The sequence below is a fragment of the Macaca fascicularis genome, chromosome 1 (genome assembly GCF_037993035.2).
Source record: "Macaca fascicularis isolate 582-1 chromosome 1, T2T-MFA8v1.1".
In the NCBI taxonomy this organism is placed as follows: domain Eukaryota; kingdom Metazoa; phylum Chordata; class Mammalia; order Primates; family Cercopithecidae; genus Macaca; species Macaca fascicularis.
The window spans coordinates 117028441-117042843 of NC_088375.1; the positions used below are offsets into that span (position 1 = coordinate 117028441).

At 39.3% G+C, this 14403-nt stretch overlaps 1 protein-coding gene across 4 annotated transcripts in view; it reads right to left on the reverse strand.

Moving 5' to 3' along the window:
* Positions 1 to 11182, reverse strand: part of MAN1A2 (mannosidase alpha class 1A member 2) — a 167234-nt gene extending 156052 nt beyond the window's left edge. For 3 of the 4 annotated variants that reach the window (XR_012416090.1, XM_005542189.5, XM_073998156.1), the window contains exon 1: positions 10146 to 11182. Coding sequence is in view for 2 of the 4 variants with exons in the window: in XM_005542189.5 (XP_005542246.1) it covers positions 10146 to 10447 (302 nt within the window). In the remaining 2 variants the exon portion in view is untranslated. Of the gene's footprint in view, positions 1 to 4948; positions 5024 to 10145 lie in introns of all 4 variants that reach the window. The other variant, XM_005542191.5, reaches the window with a different exon arrangement.
* Positions 11183 to 14403: the final 3221 nt, after the last annotated feature.

Genomic DNA, 14403 nt, shown 5'->3' on the forward strand with positions numbered 1-14403 from the left:
TTTCACAGACAACAGTGGCTCCAAGCCAAGCACAAACGCACATGGGTGATCACCTAATACGCCTCACATGGCATGGTTACATAATAAGCAGAGTTGTACGCCTGCACTCCAAACTTCCTGAGTCATGCTGGACCGGATGTCTGCCTCAACCTATTCTTGACCACAGCATCCATTTTCCTTATACCAGATAACCCAGACCGTATGTTAGAAATACATAAATTAGGGCCAGGTGCAGTGGCTCCCGCCTGTAATCCCAGCACTTTGGGAGGCTGAGGCGGGTGGATCACAAGGTCAGGAGATCAAGACCATCCTGGTTAACACGGTGAAACCCCGTCTATACTAAAAATACAAAAAATTAGCCGGGCGTGGTGGCAGGCACCTGTAGTCCCAGCTACTCGGGAGATTGAGGCAGGAGAACGGCGTGAACCCAGGAGGCGGAGCTTGCAGTGAGCCGAGATCATGCCACTGCACTCCAGCCAGGGCAACAGATCGAGACTCCATCTCAAAACAAAACAAACAAAAAAAAAAAAACCATAAATTAATGATATTAAATACATCTTAGGAAAAAAAAAAACAAAAATGGGGAAAGATAAACCAGTAACTTATCTGAATTCTTAAAAAATGCCAATGACCTAAATGCCTGTACCAGAACCTCCCATAGGTGGAAAGGTATATCTAAGACTCCTGGAATCTGGCTCCAAACACAATAATACACTTTAAGAAAAATATTAAGATGTGAGTCTAAGATCTTAATTTTTCAATAGACAAAATTAATCTTCTGTAACATTCACTAATAATCTCCAATACTTAGCAAAATGCTTGGTACATAATACCGAAAACACTTGCTGAATAAATGATTGTGGCTAATATTTTTTAATGGTAACAGCAATATCACTAAGGGGAGGCCAAGAGATATACGTAATAGGTTGATCATTTTAAAAAGTCAAAAGGAAACACAACACCTGCATTGTTCTTTGTAATCTCCAGATTACTTAATTTCCTTTTTTTTAAAAAAAACTACTTGTATAACTTGTACCAAAAGTTGTTCTTAAGATATGGAGAACAGGAGAGAACACTTTCAGTGGTAGCTCTCAGTATTAAGGTTAGAAAATTATAGTCCTTCCCATGACAGGTGTGTTTTGTTAAAAAATAAAAATAAAATAACATTTTTTTAAAAAGGAAATTATCGCCTTAAATCAAAGAAAATTGTGCCACAGGAGTAGTAACAGCCTTCAAAGGGTCTGAGGCCTCAGTCAAGGACTGTTTTCCACAGAATCTATCCTAAAGTCTTAGGTAACAGGTGAGGATGTGTCATTGATAACTGGGCTCAAGAAATGACACCCGAAAACAATTTTGTAAATATACCCACTACTTTCAGGCTGGCATGTAAAATGCTCAATAAACTATACTTTTAAACTAATGAGAAACAATAATGTATAAAAGTCATTTCATTCATTTTCACATTTTAAATTGGTATAGATTTCATTATGTAAATAATCATATTATGATGTAAATAAATTTTAGTCATTTCTAAAGTGATTTTAAACTAATTTTTATATACAAAAAAGACTAATTCCTTTAGTAGAATCCATTTTATCTTTGTAATATTTGAGACGTATGAACTAAATTACTGCACACTCTTCAGTTCCCTACTTCATAAAATTACTTGTATTTCATATGCATGAGCTAGAAAAAAAATCTTTAAAGATTCAATCAATTCCCTCATTTCATAAATAAGAACATCAAGGCACAGAGAAATTGAATAGCTTATCTAAATATACTTCAACAACTAAGGACAATGGTGAAACTAAAGCCCCTGTCTCTTAACACTGAGTCCAATGTTCTTTCTAATATATAATGAAGTCTTCCTTATGGTCTATATTAAATTCAAAAACAGATATTTGGAAAGACTCCTCTTTGAAGGAGATTTTTTTAATGACAAATCCTAATACCCAATCTGAAAATAAAACTCCAGTGCAGACTTCATTACAACCATGTTCCGACAGGAATAAAGTTCTAGCAAAAATTCAACAGCAGTGAAAATAAACTTTTCTGACAGAATTTGCACAACTAGGGAAAATAAAAGTAGCAATATGATTTTCCTATCCAAGAAATATGTGGAGTCAGCCCAAACCAGAAGTTAATTTTTTTTAAAGAGGCAGAGTCTCTGTCTCCCAGGCTGGAATGCAGGGACACAATCATAGCTAACTGCAGCCTCGAACTCCTGGGCTCAAGTGATCCTCCCACCTCAGCCTCTGACTAAAGGCAGGCACCAACCACCATGCCCAGCTGTGTGCATGTGTGTGCGTGTGCAAGCGTGTGCAGTGACAGGGTCTCACTATGCTGCCCAGGCTAGTCTCCTGGCCTCAAGCAATCAATCCTCCCACCTCTGCCTCCTATATAAGTTAAATATTTCTATAATTTTCAAACAATAGTAAACAAAACATTTGCCCAGTTAAAAATAAATTGGCTGCTCTGTCTATGGAGTAGCCCATCCTTTGTTTCTTTCCTCCTCTAATAAACTTGCTTTCACTTAAAAAAAAAAATCAATTAATGTTTACCATGTACTACTGATTTCTAGAAGATACTTAGCTTCTGCGTTACCAACTTTCCAATCTTAAGCATGAGCTCCATTTGAAAGTATCCATATCTGTAAAAACAAGATTCGTTTGGGTGCAGTGGCTAACACCTGTAATCCCAACACTTTGGGAGGCCAAGGTAAAAGGATTGCTTAAACGCAGGAGTTTGAGACCTGCCTGGGCAACAAGTAAGACCCCATCTCTACAAAAATTAAAATTTAGCCTAGCGTAGTTGCTTACACCTGTAGTCCCAACTCATGCCCATAGTTTCAGCTACTCAGAAGGCTGGGACAGGAGGATCACTTCAGCATAGGAGTTTGAGACTATAGTGAACTATAATTGTGCCACTGCACTCCAGCCTGGACCACAGAATGAGACCCTGTCTCAAAAAAAAAAAAAAAAAAATTATTAATACCTAACTTACAAATCTGACATAAAGATTAAAGAAAATATACGAAAACACTCATCATATATTCTCTATTATTTTCTTCCTTTTTTCCTAAATAAGAAAAACTTCCATGTGGGGGCATGCAAAATATTTTAGATACATTTAAAAGAGTATGTTCTAAATACGGAAAACACAAATTATTCCTAATCTTATTATTTTTTATAAAGGGCCTTTATTAAATAACGTATTCTCACTTTAAGACATCATTCCCTCTGCTTTCGCATCTTATTTCTCAACACTTCCTGGTATTTTGTTTATATTTTCTCTCATGGAATTTGTTACCTTGCCATGGACAACATTCATTCAACAGGCATATAATTTTATTAAGGACCAAATGTACTTCAAACACTGGAGACACAAACATAAATAAAATATAGTAATTTGTTCTCAAGGAGTACATCTTCTATTGAAAGAGACAGATACGTAAGCAAATGATTGTAAAACACTTTATGCAATCATGAACAATACATGAGAAAGATTAAAAAAAAAAGAAAAACTACCTAATGACAGGGGAGGTAAGAGAGCAAGTCTATACGTGATGTTACGGTTTGAATGTGTCTTCCTCAAAGTTCATGTGTTGGACACTTAATCCCCACGCAACAGTGGCAACAGTGGTGAGGGGTAAGACCTTTAAGAGGTGATTATGTCCTGGGGGCAGAGCCCTCATGAATTAATGCCACTGTCACAGGAGTGGGTTCCTGATAAAAGGATGATTTCTGCCCACTTCCCTCTTGCTCTCTCTCACTCACTCTCTTGCCATTCCACCTTTCTCCATGGGATGACACAGCAAGAAGGTCTTCATCAGATAGATGCCAGTGTCATGCTCTTGGACTTCTCAATCTCCTGAACCATGAGCCAAATACATTTCTATTTTTTATAAATTAACCAGTCTGTGGTATTCTAACAACAAAAAAATTGACTAAGACATGTGGATGTGGGCTACCCTCAGCTGTTAACAAGTAAAATACTAACAAGAACCTGAAGATCAGGAAACACTATTAGAAATAACATTAAGTGAAAAAACTCAAAGTAATTCAAGCAAACATTTACAGTAAGCAGCGATGGTAGAAAACAAAATCTCAAACTACATATTATAGAGACTAAATCTATATAAACCCATTATAATATTGGAGGAATATTCTGAGATTGTGAATTTGACATTTTATCAAGAAAGCCCAAAAGAAGTATTAACAAGAGAAAATAAATATTTCATAGCCCTGAAAATCTTCTTATAAAACCCAAGAGAAACTGTGTAAAAGTATTATAGCTTTTAGAGCAAATAAACTAGTACTTGAACCATTTTGAATTCCCTGAAACATTTAACTACATCCAATAAATACTTTTCACTTATTATGGACATTACACATTATGTCACCTCCTGAAAAGTCCAACCCTCACTGACCTACATGAAAATCAGGACTCACACTTTGGCATTCTGCATTTTAACTATGCCATAATAATACTCCTCATTTCTGAGAAGAATGAAACATACTGAGATATTCAGTGACTTTATAATGCTGAACTAATAAAAGCAAAGTCACTGTTATTTTGTTTCAAATCAAAATCAGACTTTAAACAAGCGTATACAAAATGTTATCTGATAAGCCGCCCCAGAATATATAGCCTCTTCTAAATTACTGTATCTGTGAAAGGCACAGAAAATGATGAAAACTCAGACTGTCAAAAAAAATTAAGAGCCATCACGAAGCTACTGTCAGAATCTGAAAGAGCTTACTAAAAAAAAAATCTAGATTTTCCAGAACAACGCCTTACTTCATGAAACAAAAAATGTCCAAACTATTACCTTATCCCAATTGTACCCTATCTCAAGGACCGAATGTTCTGTCTCGATGAGAAAATGGGACAGAGACCTCCATGCAGTTTAATCTCCCTTTCCACACAGTTCCTTCCTAATTCTTACCTTTTTAGCTACATTTTGTCAGAAGAGCAACTCTTGGAGTATTTGTGCGAGTGAAGTTTGATGAGCAACTGCATTCTGTGTGATAAGAGGCAAGACAAAAAGAATCTCAGTGACTGTCCACACTTCTAAATGTACCCTGAGTTTGGGAATTACACAAAACCCTATTCTAGCACCAAAACAGTTGAGACTACTGAAGAGACTACCATTATAACAGAGGAAACTAGACTGAGAGCTGTATAGATCAATTTGTTCTCTCCAACTACAAAGATGAAAAGGGTATTCATTCAGTATACGAGTGGACCAAAAAGAAATGCAGCAAAGGCATCTACACCAGTCTGTTGTTGACAAATGTCAAATATAAACAGACCTCACAATAATTCATGTCTGAGTAAACGGAAGTGGGAAAAAGAATCATGAGCAATTTATAAGGGAAATGGAACACCCAGCGGACTTATTAGAGGATAAAACAATGTGACGTTGCCCACATTGGAGCAGAAAGCCCCAAATAAAAAACAGTATAGAGAAAAAAAAAAGGTCTAGAAGAGGGATGAGACAAAGAAAGATGACAAGAAAATTAAAATTGCAATAGTGAGATTTGAAATCTCTACCCTTGTAATAAAACTGAATCAAGCAAAAAAACACAAATCATGACATAAAGAACTTGAGAAACTCACTAAAGCACACTGCAGCCTGGATTAGCCACATTTTAAGTGCAAGAGTCATATACAACTAGTGGCTGTGGTATTGGACAGCGCACAGGTTTGAGTGATTACGTCTAGCACAATGTCACACAGCTAGTTAGTAGAATTAAGATGCAGCCTTATTTATAACTCCAATGCTTATATTCTTCCCCTTTGAGGAAACTATCAAAGGTAGACATATACCTGACCCTCAAGTATTCAATTCAGACTAACAAAATTCTCACTGGAGGGTGAAACTTATTAGCTATTCAAATAAACAGCTCATAAGCTGGGTTTTTCTTTTTTTTTTTTTTAACTCACAAAGCCCATTTATATAATGCCATTATATAAAATAGATGTCAGTTTTCAAAAAAAAGTTTTTAATTCTTGAGATCTATTATGTACACAAAGTATACCTTATGTATATTACTTTATGTATATCAGCATATAACAACATGTATATTATAACAACTTCTGGTTTTGGGTACTGCAAAATCATAGATACTATAAATAACCATAATTAAAACCAAACTACACATTTAATATGTCCTTATCTATAAAGTGTATCTATAGTGCTTGAAATTTCTGGATTATTTATGAACTACTTAATAGAAAGTAATATATTGGTTTCCTCATGAAAATATACTAAATTCATGTAATACCACTAATATAAATTAAAGCATTAATTAAATATAGTATATATTTCTTACTAATCCATGGCCATGTCACCCAGAAACCTAGAATTTATCTTGGACTCTCTTTTCTTTCTACTTTAGCCCCATATTTAACCAACCACCATTTTCTGTGAAACTTAATAGTTTAACCCCTCTTGAATCAACCACCTTTCTCCACTAATTTATCTCATTCTCCACTATCACCACTGTCTTCTAAGCCAATATATCCTCTGTGACCCAGACCTCCTCTTAACTTGTTATCCTCCTGCTTCTCACCATCCAGTAAGTAATCACTGCAACCAAAGTGATTAATTTTTTTTAGTTTAAAGTGATCATGTCATTATCTTGCTTTTATTACAATCCTTCAATAACTTCTCTTAGTATTTATGATAAAGACCAAAATACTTAACTACAAACTGTCTAGAATCCTGACTAGAATTTGCAAACTCAACAACAACCAGGTTAAATATCGATTCATTTATATTTACTTATTTCGCACTCTGAGTGGCACATGCCCCCTCTATAGGGAGCAGCCGCTACTACATTGTGGCTTGAATATTACCATCTGAAAATACATTGGATAATAACCTCTAATTTTTCAAGAGAAATCAGAAATCCAGACTTCTACATGAAATCTCCCGAACTGTGAATGCTGACAACTAATTCGAACTTTTGTAACAACAAGAAGGAGGACAAAAAACTTGTAAGCAGGCCAAACCTGACCTCTCATCTAGTCTCATCACCTAGATCCACACACTCTGCAACAGCTATACTTAACATTTCTCAGATCCTCAGTGATGCCAAGCTTTTTTGCCTTAGGGCTCTCACACATGTTGTGTCTTCCGCTTTGACCATAACTCCCCTCAACCTCCAATTCCACTTCACTAAGTGGTCTCCTACTCATTCTATGTTTCTGAGGCACACTTCCTCAATGAAGTCTTCCTTATTGCCACTGCCCCTCCACCCCAAACTCCATAGACCAAGTCACTCATTACATGCTCTGATAGCACTGAGTACAACTTCATAACATTCATCACACCTCAAAATCAAAATTATTTATTTAATGCCCATCATCTCTCCCTAGATGGAAAGTTCCATAAAAGCAGGGCCTGCCACAGTAGGCACACATTTGTTGCTAACCGGTTATAAAATGTTCCTTTAGACAGTAAGATTCTAGTATATACATTTAAATATTAATCAAACTGTACCCAACTTTTCAGAAAATATACAGTATTTAAAGGAAAGTAGGTTCCAAATAAAAATATTCCATTACAATTATAATCACTGATGATGATAATAAACATTTATTGATCATTTACTAAATGTCAGGAACCATGTTAAGTGCTTTGCATGTACTATCTCTTTCAATAAAACAATCTGTACAGTAGATACATGCCACTAGCATACAAAGGAAACAACACAGTTTCAAAATTTCTCAGTATCATAAATCTAATCAGTGGCAAACGAGGGTATGAATCTATACTGTCTGACTCCAGAACTTAAACACCAAATTATTACACTAATCTATTAATAAAGAAATACTAACTAAACAAGTATCTCTTAAGTACTGCAAATAAGAAATCGTGGCCATGACTTATTTTCCATTATTTATCAGTTAAAGTAACAATCCTCAGCTCTCTATCCCGTACCCTTACACGCACACACACTAAATTAAGATAAACTGACAATTTGTTTTTTCTAAATTAGGTAAGGTCTGACCCATACCCAAAATACGTAGGATCTTAGTACCAACTGTAAAAATGCTATTTTTCTGAGTTATTTTTAAATAAGTTAATGTTTATACATTTGATATTTTGTTTCCACATTTGAAACATACACTTAATTTAAAATGTATTTCTTTGCTCAAAGTAAAAGAAAGTTTATTACTACAGACTCTTTTCTGATACAGTAAACAACAGCAAATAATACGCTAAAACAAATGTAAACTGATATAACCACAGAAATATAAAGAAATAATACAAGGATCCTTTGCTACCTGAACTCTATTTGAATTCTCGTTTTCCAAAACTCAGGAACCGAACAGATTCCAAAAACTGCATTAGAATCTATCCAGACTCACATGTATCTCTTGCTATCCAGACTCTTACTAGCCAAAACTCAGGGCATGGCTCACAAACCACTCCTTGCTATCAGAAAAATAACCAATCTCTCATTCCAAACTCAGGAACCCAGTAGTTTTAGATAGCTAAATACATATGCATATATATCCAAGGGCTTTATAAATTTAAGAATTCTTGTTTACACTATTTATACAGACTATTAAAAATGTGAATGAAAGGCACATATCTGTATTTTCATTCAAATTTCATATTTTAACTCCATTTACTGAGAATTTTTGTGTAAATGTTTTTCAACTAAAATGTGGTCATATTTTAATCTTTTAGACCATGCAAAATGTGTTTTTTAAACTGCTTAGTACATGACAGATACTATTAATAATAGAGCTAAGTAATGTTAATGTGTGAGTGCTGTGAAACAGCTCTAAAAACAGCCTTAACACAATTTCTCAATATATTTCATAGGTTATACAAATATCATGGGAAATAAGATTTTCAAGGAAAACTACTTTCACTGTTAATTTTTCAATAACATATTTCACAGATCATGTTAGTGTTTATTCTTAAAGTCACAACACACACAGGGTAAAATTAAAGAAAGAAATCCAGTACAGTAGTTGAAAATGGGAAAAATTCCAAATTAACAACTACTCCATAAAGTTCACCCAAAAGTCAAAGAACCATCACACAAGTAATGAATTAACTAGGTTGAGAAAAAAAGAAAAACCAGTTCTCATAAAACAGTGCATTTTCCCAAATACTTAACGTAAGCTCATATGTGAACCTAAGCTTTTTCGGTGCTTGACAAAAAGTTAAAACTATCATCAGATGGGACCTGAATTCAAGCATATGATTTTTTTCCCACATACTCAAGAATTATTTTAAGAAACAGGGAAAAGATGGCAGGTTTAAGAAAAGTCAACTACTTTCCCAAACTCTTCTTTTGAGTACAAATATAAAAATTATGAAAATTGTAACTAAAGCTCCCATTTTATCCTAGTTTGGCTATGCTCTCCCCAGAGCTCACTTTAGATTTAGTGATCTGAAAGAATGTGAACCCCTTAATCAACCAAATTCTAACAGCTGCTTGACACAGTCCATCTATTACATTAAAAGAGAGAGCAAAATTAAATTTTACAAAAGTAAGTCTTGTCTACAAGCCTCACAAAGTGCAATAACTTAGGATTCAATACCTTTTAACTGATTTCATATAGAGCACCAACACACATCCCCAAAAAAAGAACAAAAACCAGGATATTTTCACGTTAAGAAATGACAGGTATATTCTGCCCACGTTTGTCATCCTAAAAGGCTAAGATTCACTACTAAGCTTCAACTACAAGCCAGAAAACGAGAGCCCTCTGGGAGAGCAAACCCAAAAGAGCTGTCAAGGTTCAATGCTTTGATTTCACATGGTGGCACAAATGACTGACTGCAACACGTTCTTAATAAATGCAGGCACAGCTTATGTCACCATTTCTTTAGGTTAAGTTTTCGTACCTCCCTTCCCAGATGTCCACATTGGACACAACTCTGAACCCAAATGTTTTTCTTATATAAAACCAAAGAGAAGAACGACTTAGATAGGACTCTATGAGTCCCTCCAGTCTATGGTTTTATTCAGCCTGTGTTGAAGTAACAATACAATTCCTACGACTCGGAAAATTACATTTTACTGCAAGGAGAAAAAAAAAGACAGATTCGATCCAATCACCGTACCTTGCTCTGCCAAATGTTAGTACCAGAACTTCTGAAATAAACAAACCTGTGTCTATGTTCATCGGGTCCATGGATCAGGAAGACTCCAGGGTTTTTAGCCCCTTTACCGGCATCTACATGTGGAATTAACACATCTTCTAAACCCAAATCAAAGCGTTTGTGTTTTGAAGAGTCTGGAAGGAAAAAGAATGCCCCAAAACACAGGGTGATGAAGGCACTAAGAATAAGGAGAAGAATAAACTTCTCAGAAAGTCTCAAGGTAGCCCTGTGATGTGGGAAGGAGGGCGGCCCCAGGTTCAGAGGTGGTATCCTACGTCCAGAGAGGGGCAGCAGGGCTGGGGTAGTCATCGTTTACGCTCTCGGAGAGAATACTTTAGAAAGTTCTCATCTTATGTCAAACGTACAATACATTGAACTGTCTTCAAAATCTTGGCCGAAATGGGAAAACTCAATTTCGCTCCTCTTAAAGGATTGTTGTGCTTTTTAAGGGGGCACGTCGTTTACGCCCGTCCATTTCCACTCAGAAACGTGTGTGACCTCCCACAAACGATCACAAGTTTAGGTTCTGCGATATCCTCTTTAACATCTGTACTGCACTGGGTTATTACAAGCCTCCTCTTCATTCCCAGGGGTAGATCAGGCAAGCCACACTGCAGAAAAGCTGCAAGGTGGGTTCTTCCATTCCTGCACCTCGGTGAGATGCTCAAACGTAGTCTTCCGCCCCGAAAGGGAGCGTGGCGACATCCGAGGAGTTGTAGAAGGTTCACTTGATCTCCTCCGACGCTTCTATTCCAGAATCTCTTAACCTTAGCGGTGAAAAATATAAGGGTCTCCCACGGACGTCTGCAAACAGGGAGGAAGGTCTCCCACCTCGCTGGGAAGCCGAAGCAGGGGCGCTGGGCGAAGTAGCAGAAAGGAGTTCTCGGCCGCCCGCGCTTCCCGGCGCTGCCTGGCAGGAGCCCGGCGCCCGGCTGAGTTCTGAGGCTGCCCACTCGACGGGTGGCGCGAAGGGCAATCGCGTCCGAAATACCTGAGCCCGGCCAGCCGCCGCGGCCGCCGCCGCTGTTGCTACCGCACGAGTCTGTCAGGGAGCGGAACTTCCTGCTCCAGCGGCCACTGAGAAGCCCTGGCGTGTACCGGGGGAGGGGAAGCGCGGCGGCCGCCCCCGCCGAGCTCCTCCTCCGCTACCTCCTCCTCCTCCTCCTCCTCCTCTCCGCGGCCGGTTCAGTGAACCTCGGCGCGTGCTCTCCGAGCTAGGCCGTCGGCCGCAGTGGCCGAGCCCCCGCGCCTAAGAAGCCGAGCCGCGGCCCACGCTCCGAGAGCCCAGGGCAGGCGCTGGCTCATTCCTCACTCAGCCCTGGAGCGGCAGGAGGCCCGGGGCGCGCGGGAGCAGCCGCGCCTCGGGCAGGCAGAGGTCGTCCGCGTCTCCTTCCTGCCCGGCCGCGGGGGCCTCTTTCGCGCCGCCTCCGGTGGCTCGCAGCTGCTCGCTCTGGCGGCGGCTGCCGAAGAGCCAGCGCACCCACGCCGCGCGGGGCTGCGGCCCGGTCCCGGTACCCTGCCTCCCCAGGCCTGGTGAGCGCAGCAGCTGCTGGGCCGACACCCGTTGGGCTCACGCCGGAGAGGAACCGGAGGGCGGGGGCGACGGGGCCCGGGCCGGCCTACCGGCCCCGACTCGCCAGTGGGCGTCCCCGGGCGGCGGAGTGTAAGGTGCGCGCGCACGCTCCCGGCCCCGCTGCCGCCGCCCCTCCCCCACCCCGCCCGGCCGCCCGGGCTCCGGCCTCTCGCCGCCGCCGGCTCCAGCAGCCCGAAAGCGTCCTGCTGCCTCCGCCGTCTGAGCGCGAAAGAAGAGAAGATCGCCGATCGGCGCTGCCCGGAGAACTTCACCGGTGCCCAGGGCCTTGCCACCGCCAGTTCGTGGGGTTGACCCAGCGTTTAGGCGAGAGGGAGTGAGGGGGTGGGTCCCGAAGGTTTCGCTGAAATTTAGTGTCACGGGAGTTAACGGCTTCTGATGGCTTAGGTTAATGTTTAGTGTGATTCTGTGGAAGTCTTGTCTTCGGTGATAGACCATCAGGCCCGAGGATTCAGCAACAGGGTCTCAAACTTCCATGCAGCCCATCCTCACGAGGCTCCATTAATGGAGAGAGAGAGCACCAACATGTGCCATGTTTTGTGTTTAAAATAAAGTGGTGACTCTGCTCCTTCAGCTGGGCTTCCTTTCACAGGAATCTAGGTACCCCCGATATGACAGGCGCCTCTTCTTGGTTCAGTTTCTGGGGCACGTTCTATCATCTTCACACACCTCACCACCACTCTTCCCATAAAAGAAAAAAATAGGGATGAATAAGGAGGTGCTGAAACCCAAAAGACAACAATATTGTTTACGTTCAGGCTTGAAAACATTCTGAATCAATTCTGTTCTCCATAGTATTGAGAAGAGCCATGTTGTGATTAAGTGCAAAAGATTTCCTTGCAAGATACATAGACTCATGCATCCGATTTACTTGCAGGTTGTTTTTGCTCTAATATTGTCATTCCGTGTACACATCCTTTACTGATGACTGGGAATTGGAGAGGAGGCCCTTAAATGTCAGGAGAGTAAGTCAGCCTTAGCTTAAAAATCAAGCAAAAAAATCTCATGTTCATTGGCACACTTGGTAACTACATTCCAGTCTCCCAGTCTGCACTATTTCTAGAAGCTCTGCATATCTAACTGCCTACCACATGACAAAAGAAGTCATTGTCATTGATCCTGCTTCAGCAAATAAAAAGTAAAAACGTTGAGGGTCACCTCTCACCAGTTTACCGAGGGAGACTGGTAAGCAAGGAGTGCGCAGTCCCTAGTGAGATTTATGGTGGACAGTAGTGAAGAGTATATGTACAAAACTTTCAGCCTTCCCAATGTGTCTCTATAAAATGTGCCAAATTTAAGAATAAGTCTCTAATGTTGAGACTCTGTGAGCCAAAGGGGGGAAAAGAACACACTGTTTTCCTGCTGTTGAGATCATTATTTTCCATGAAAAGTTCACAGGGAAAGTAAATACTGAACTCTGAATGAAATAGCAAGTTATGTAAGTCTTGCAAAGTAAATATTACCTAGGTCAACACCAGACTTAACCACAAGAGATTTCAATCATGAAACCTGACATAACGTAGTTGACAAGTGTAGCTTGAGCAACTAAGACCTCACGGCTGATGGAGAAGACCCCTTTCTCTTTGCTTGTCTGTTTTGCAAAATTCATTTTTCCTTCATGAGAGTAAAAACAATTTAGGGGTTATTGCAGATGTCCAAATGCAGCCAGCAATTTTAAAGTCATTGATGATGCAGCCAGCAATTTTAAAGTCATTGATGATACCATCAGTTATCATACTCCTACACTACCAATGAAAATATTGTATATGTAGTATTACATATATCCACTTTTCTAAAGGCAAGTCTGAGTTTTTAAAGAATTGTGTTGTTTAAAAAAAAAAAAAAGCAAGTTGCAAATGTATTCATTATGATTATATGCACTTAAAAACATAAAAAGACAAAGAATATTTGAAAAAGATTGCACCTGTTCTGTTAAGATACTGGTATTACATATGATTTTCTGCATTGTGTTCTGTTGTATTATATTTACCATTAAATAAAAATTACAAAGGAACTGGTGCCTGAAAAAGTTAAGGTCCGATTTCAAATAGGTGGACTGAGTCGTATCAAGATGAACACACAGACCGGCCCATCTGAAGGCAGTCAGCAGAAACAGTATGCAGCCTGTTCTATGTATGTGTGTATGTGTGTGTACATGTACAATAGGGAAGGGTTTCATTCCAGAGAGTCTAAAGAGAGTATTTCATTTTCAAAGAGTAGTTAACCTTTGATCAGAGATTCCAAAGTGATGATTTCCCTTTTACAAATGTATATAAATTAATATTTTAGAAATCAGAAGAAATTACTAAACAAAATTTACTCCTACAGATTTACAGGACCACTCCTAAGATCCACTTGTGTATTGCAATATGGAAGTTACTTGTATTTGTTCAACCATATGTTTTCTATTATTGAAACCATTTTCACACCTATTATACACACAAACACACACATGCATGTGCACACACACACGTAGCTCTGTTTTAAGTGAAACTGAAGTGCTACAGAAAAAAAAGCTGGTATGCAAAAAGAGGCTTTTGATTTACTTATGTAACCTGTTCCAACTGGTGCCCAAAATGTACAAGGAAGATAGTAGAGGAGAAATTACTGGACATGACCACTGAATGTGTAGGGAAACAACAGGCTTCAGCCCTGCTCCTTCCCCTCTTGCTTT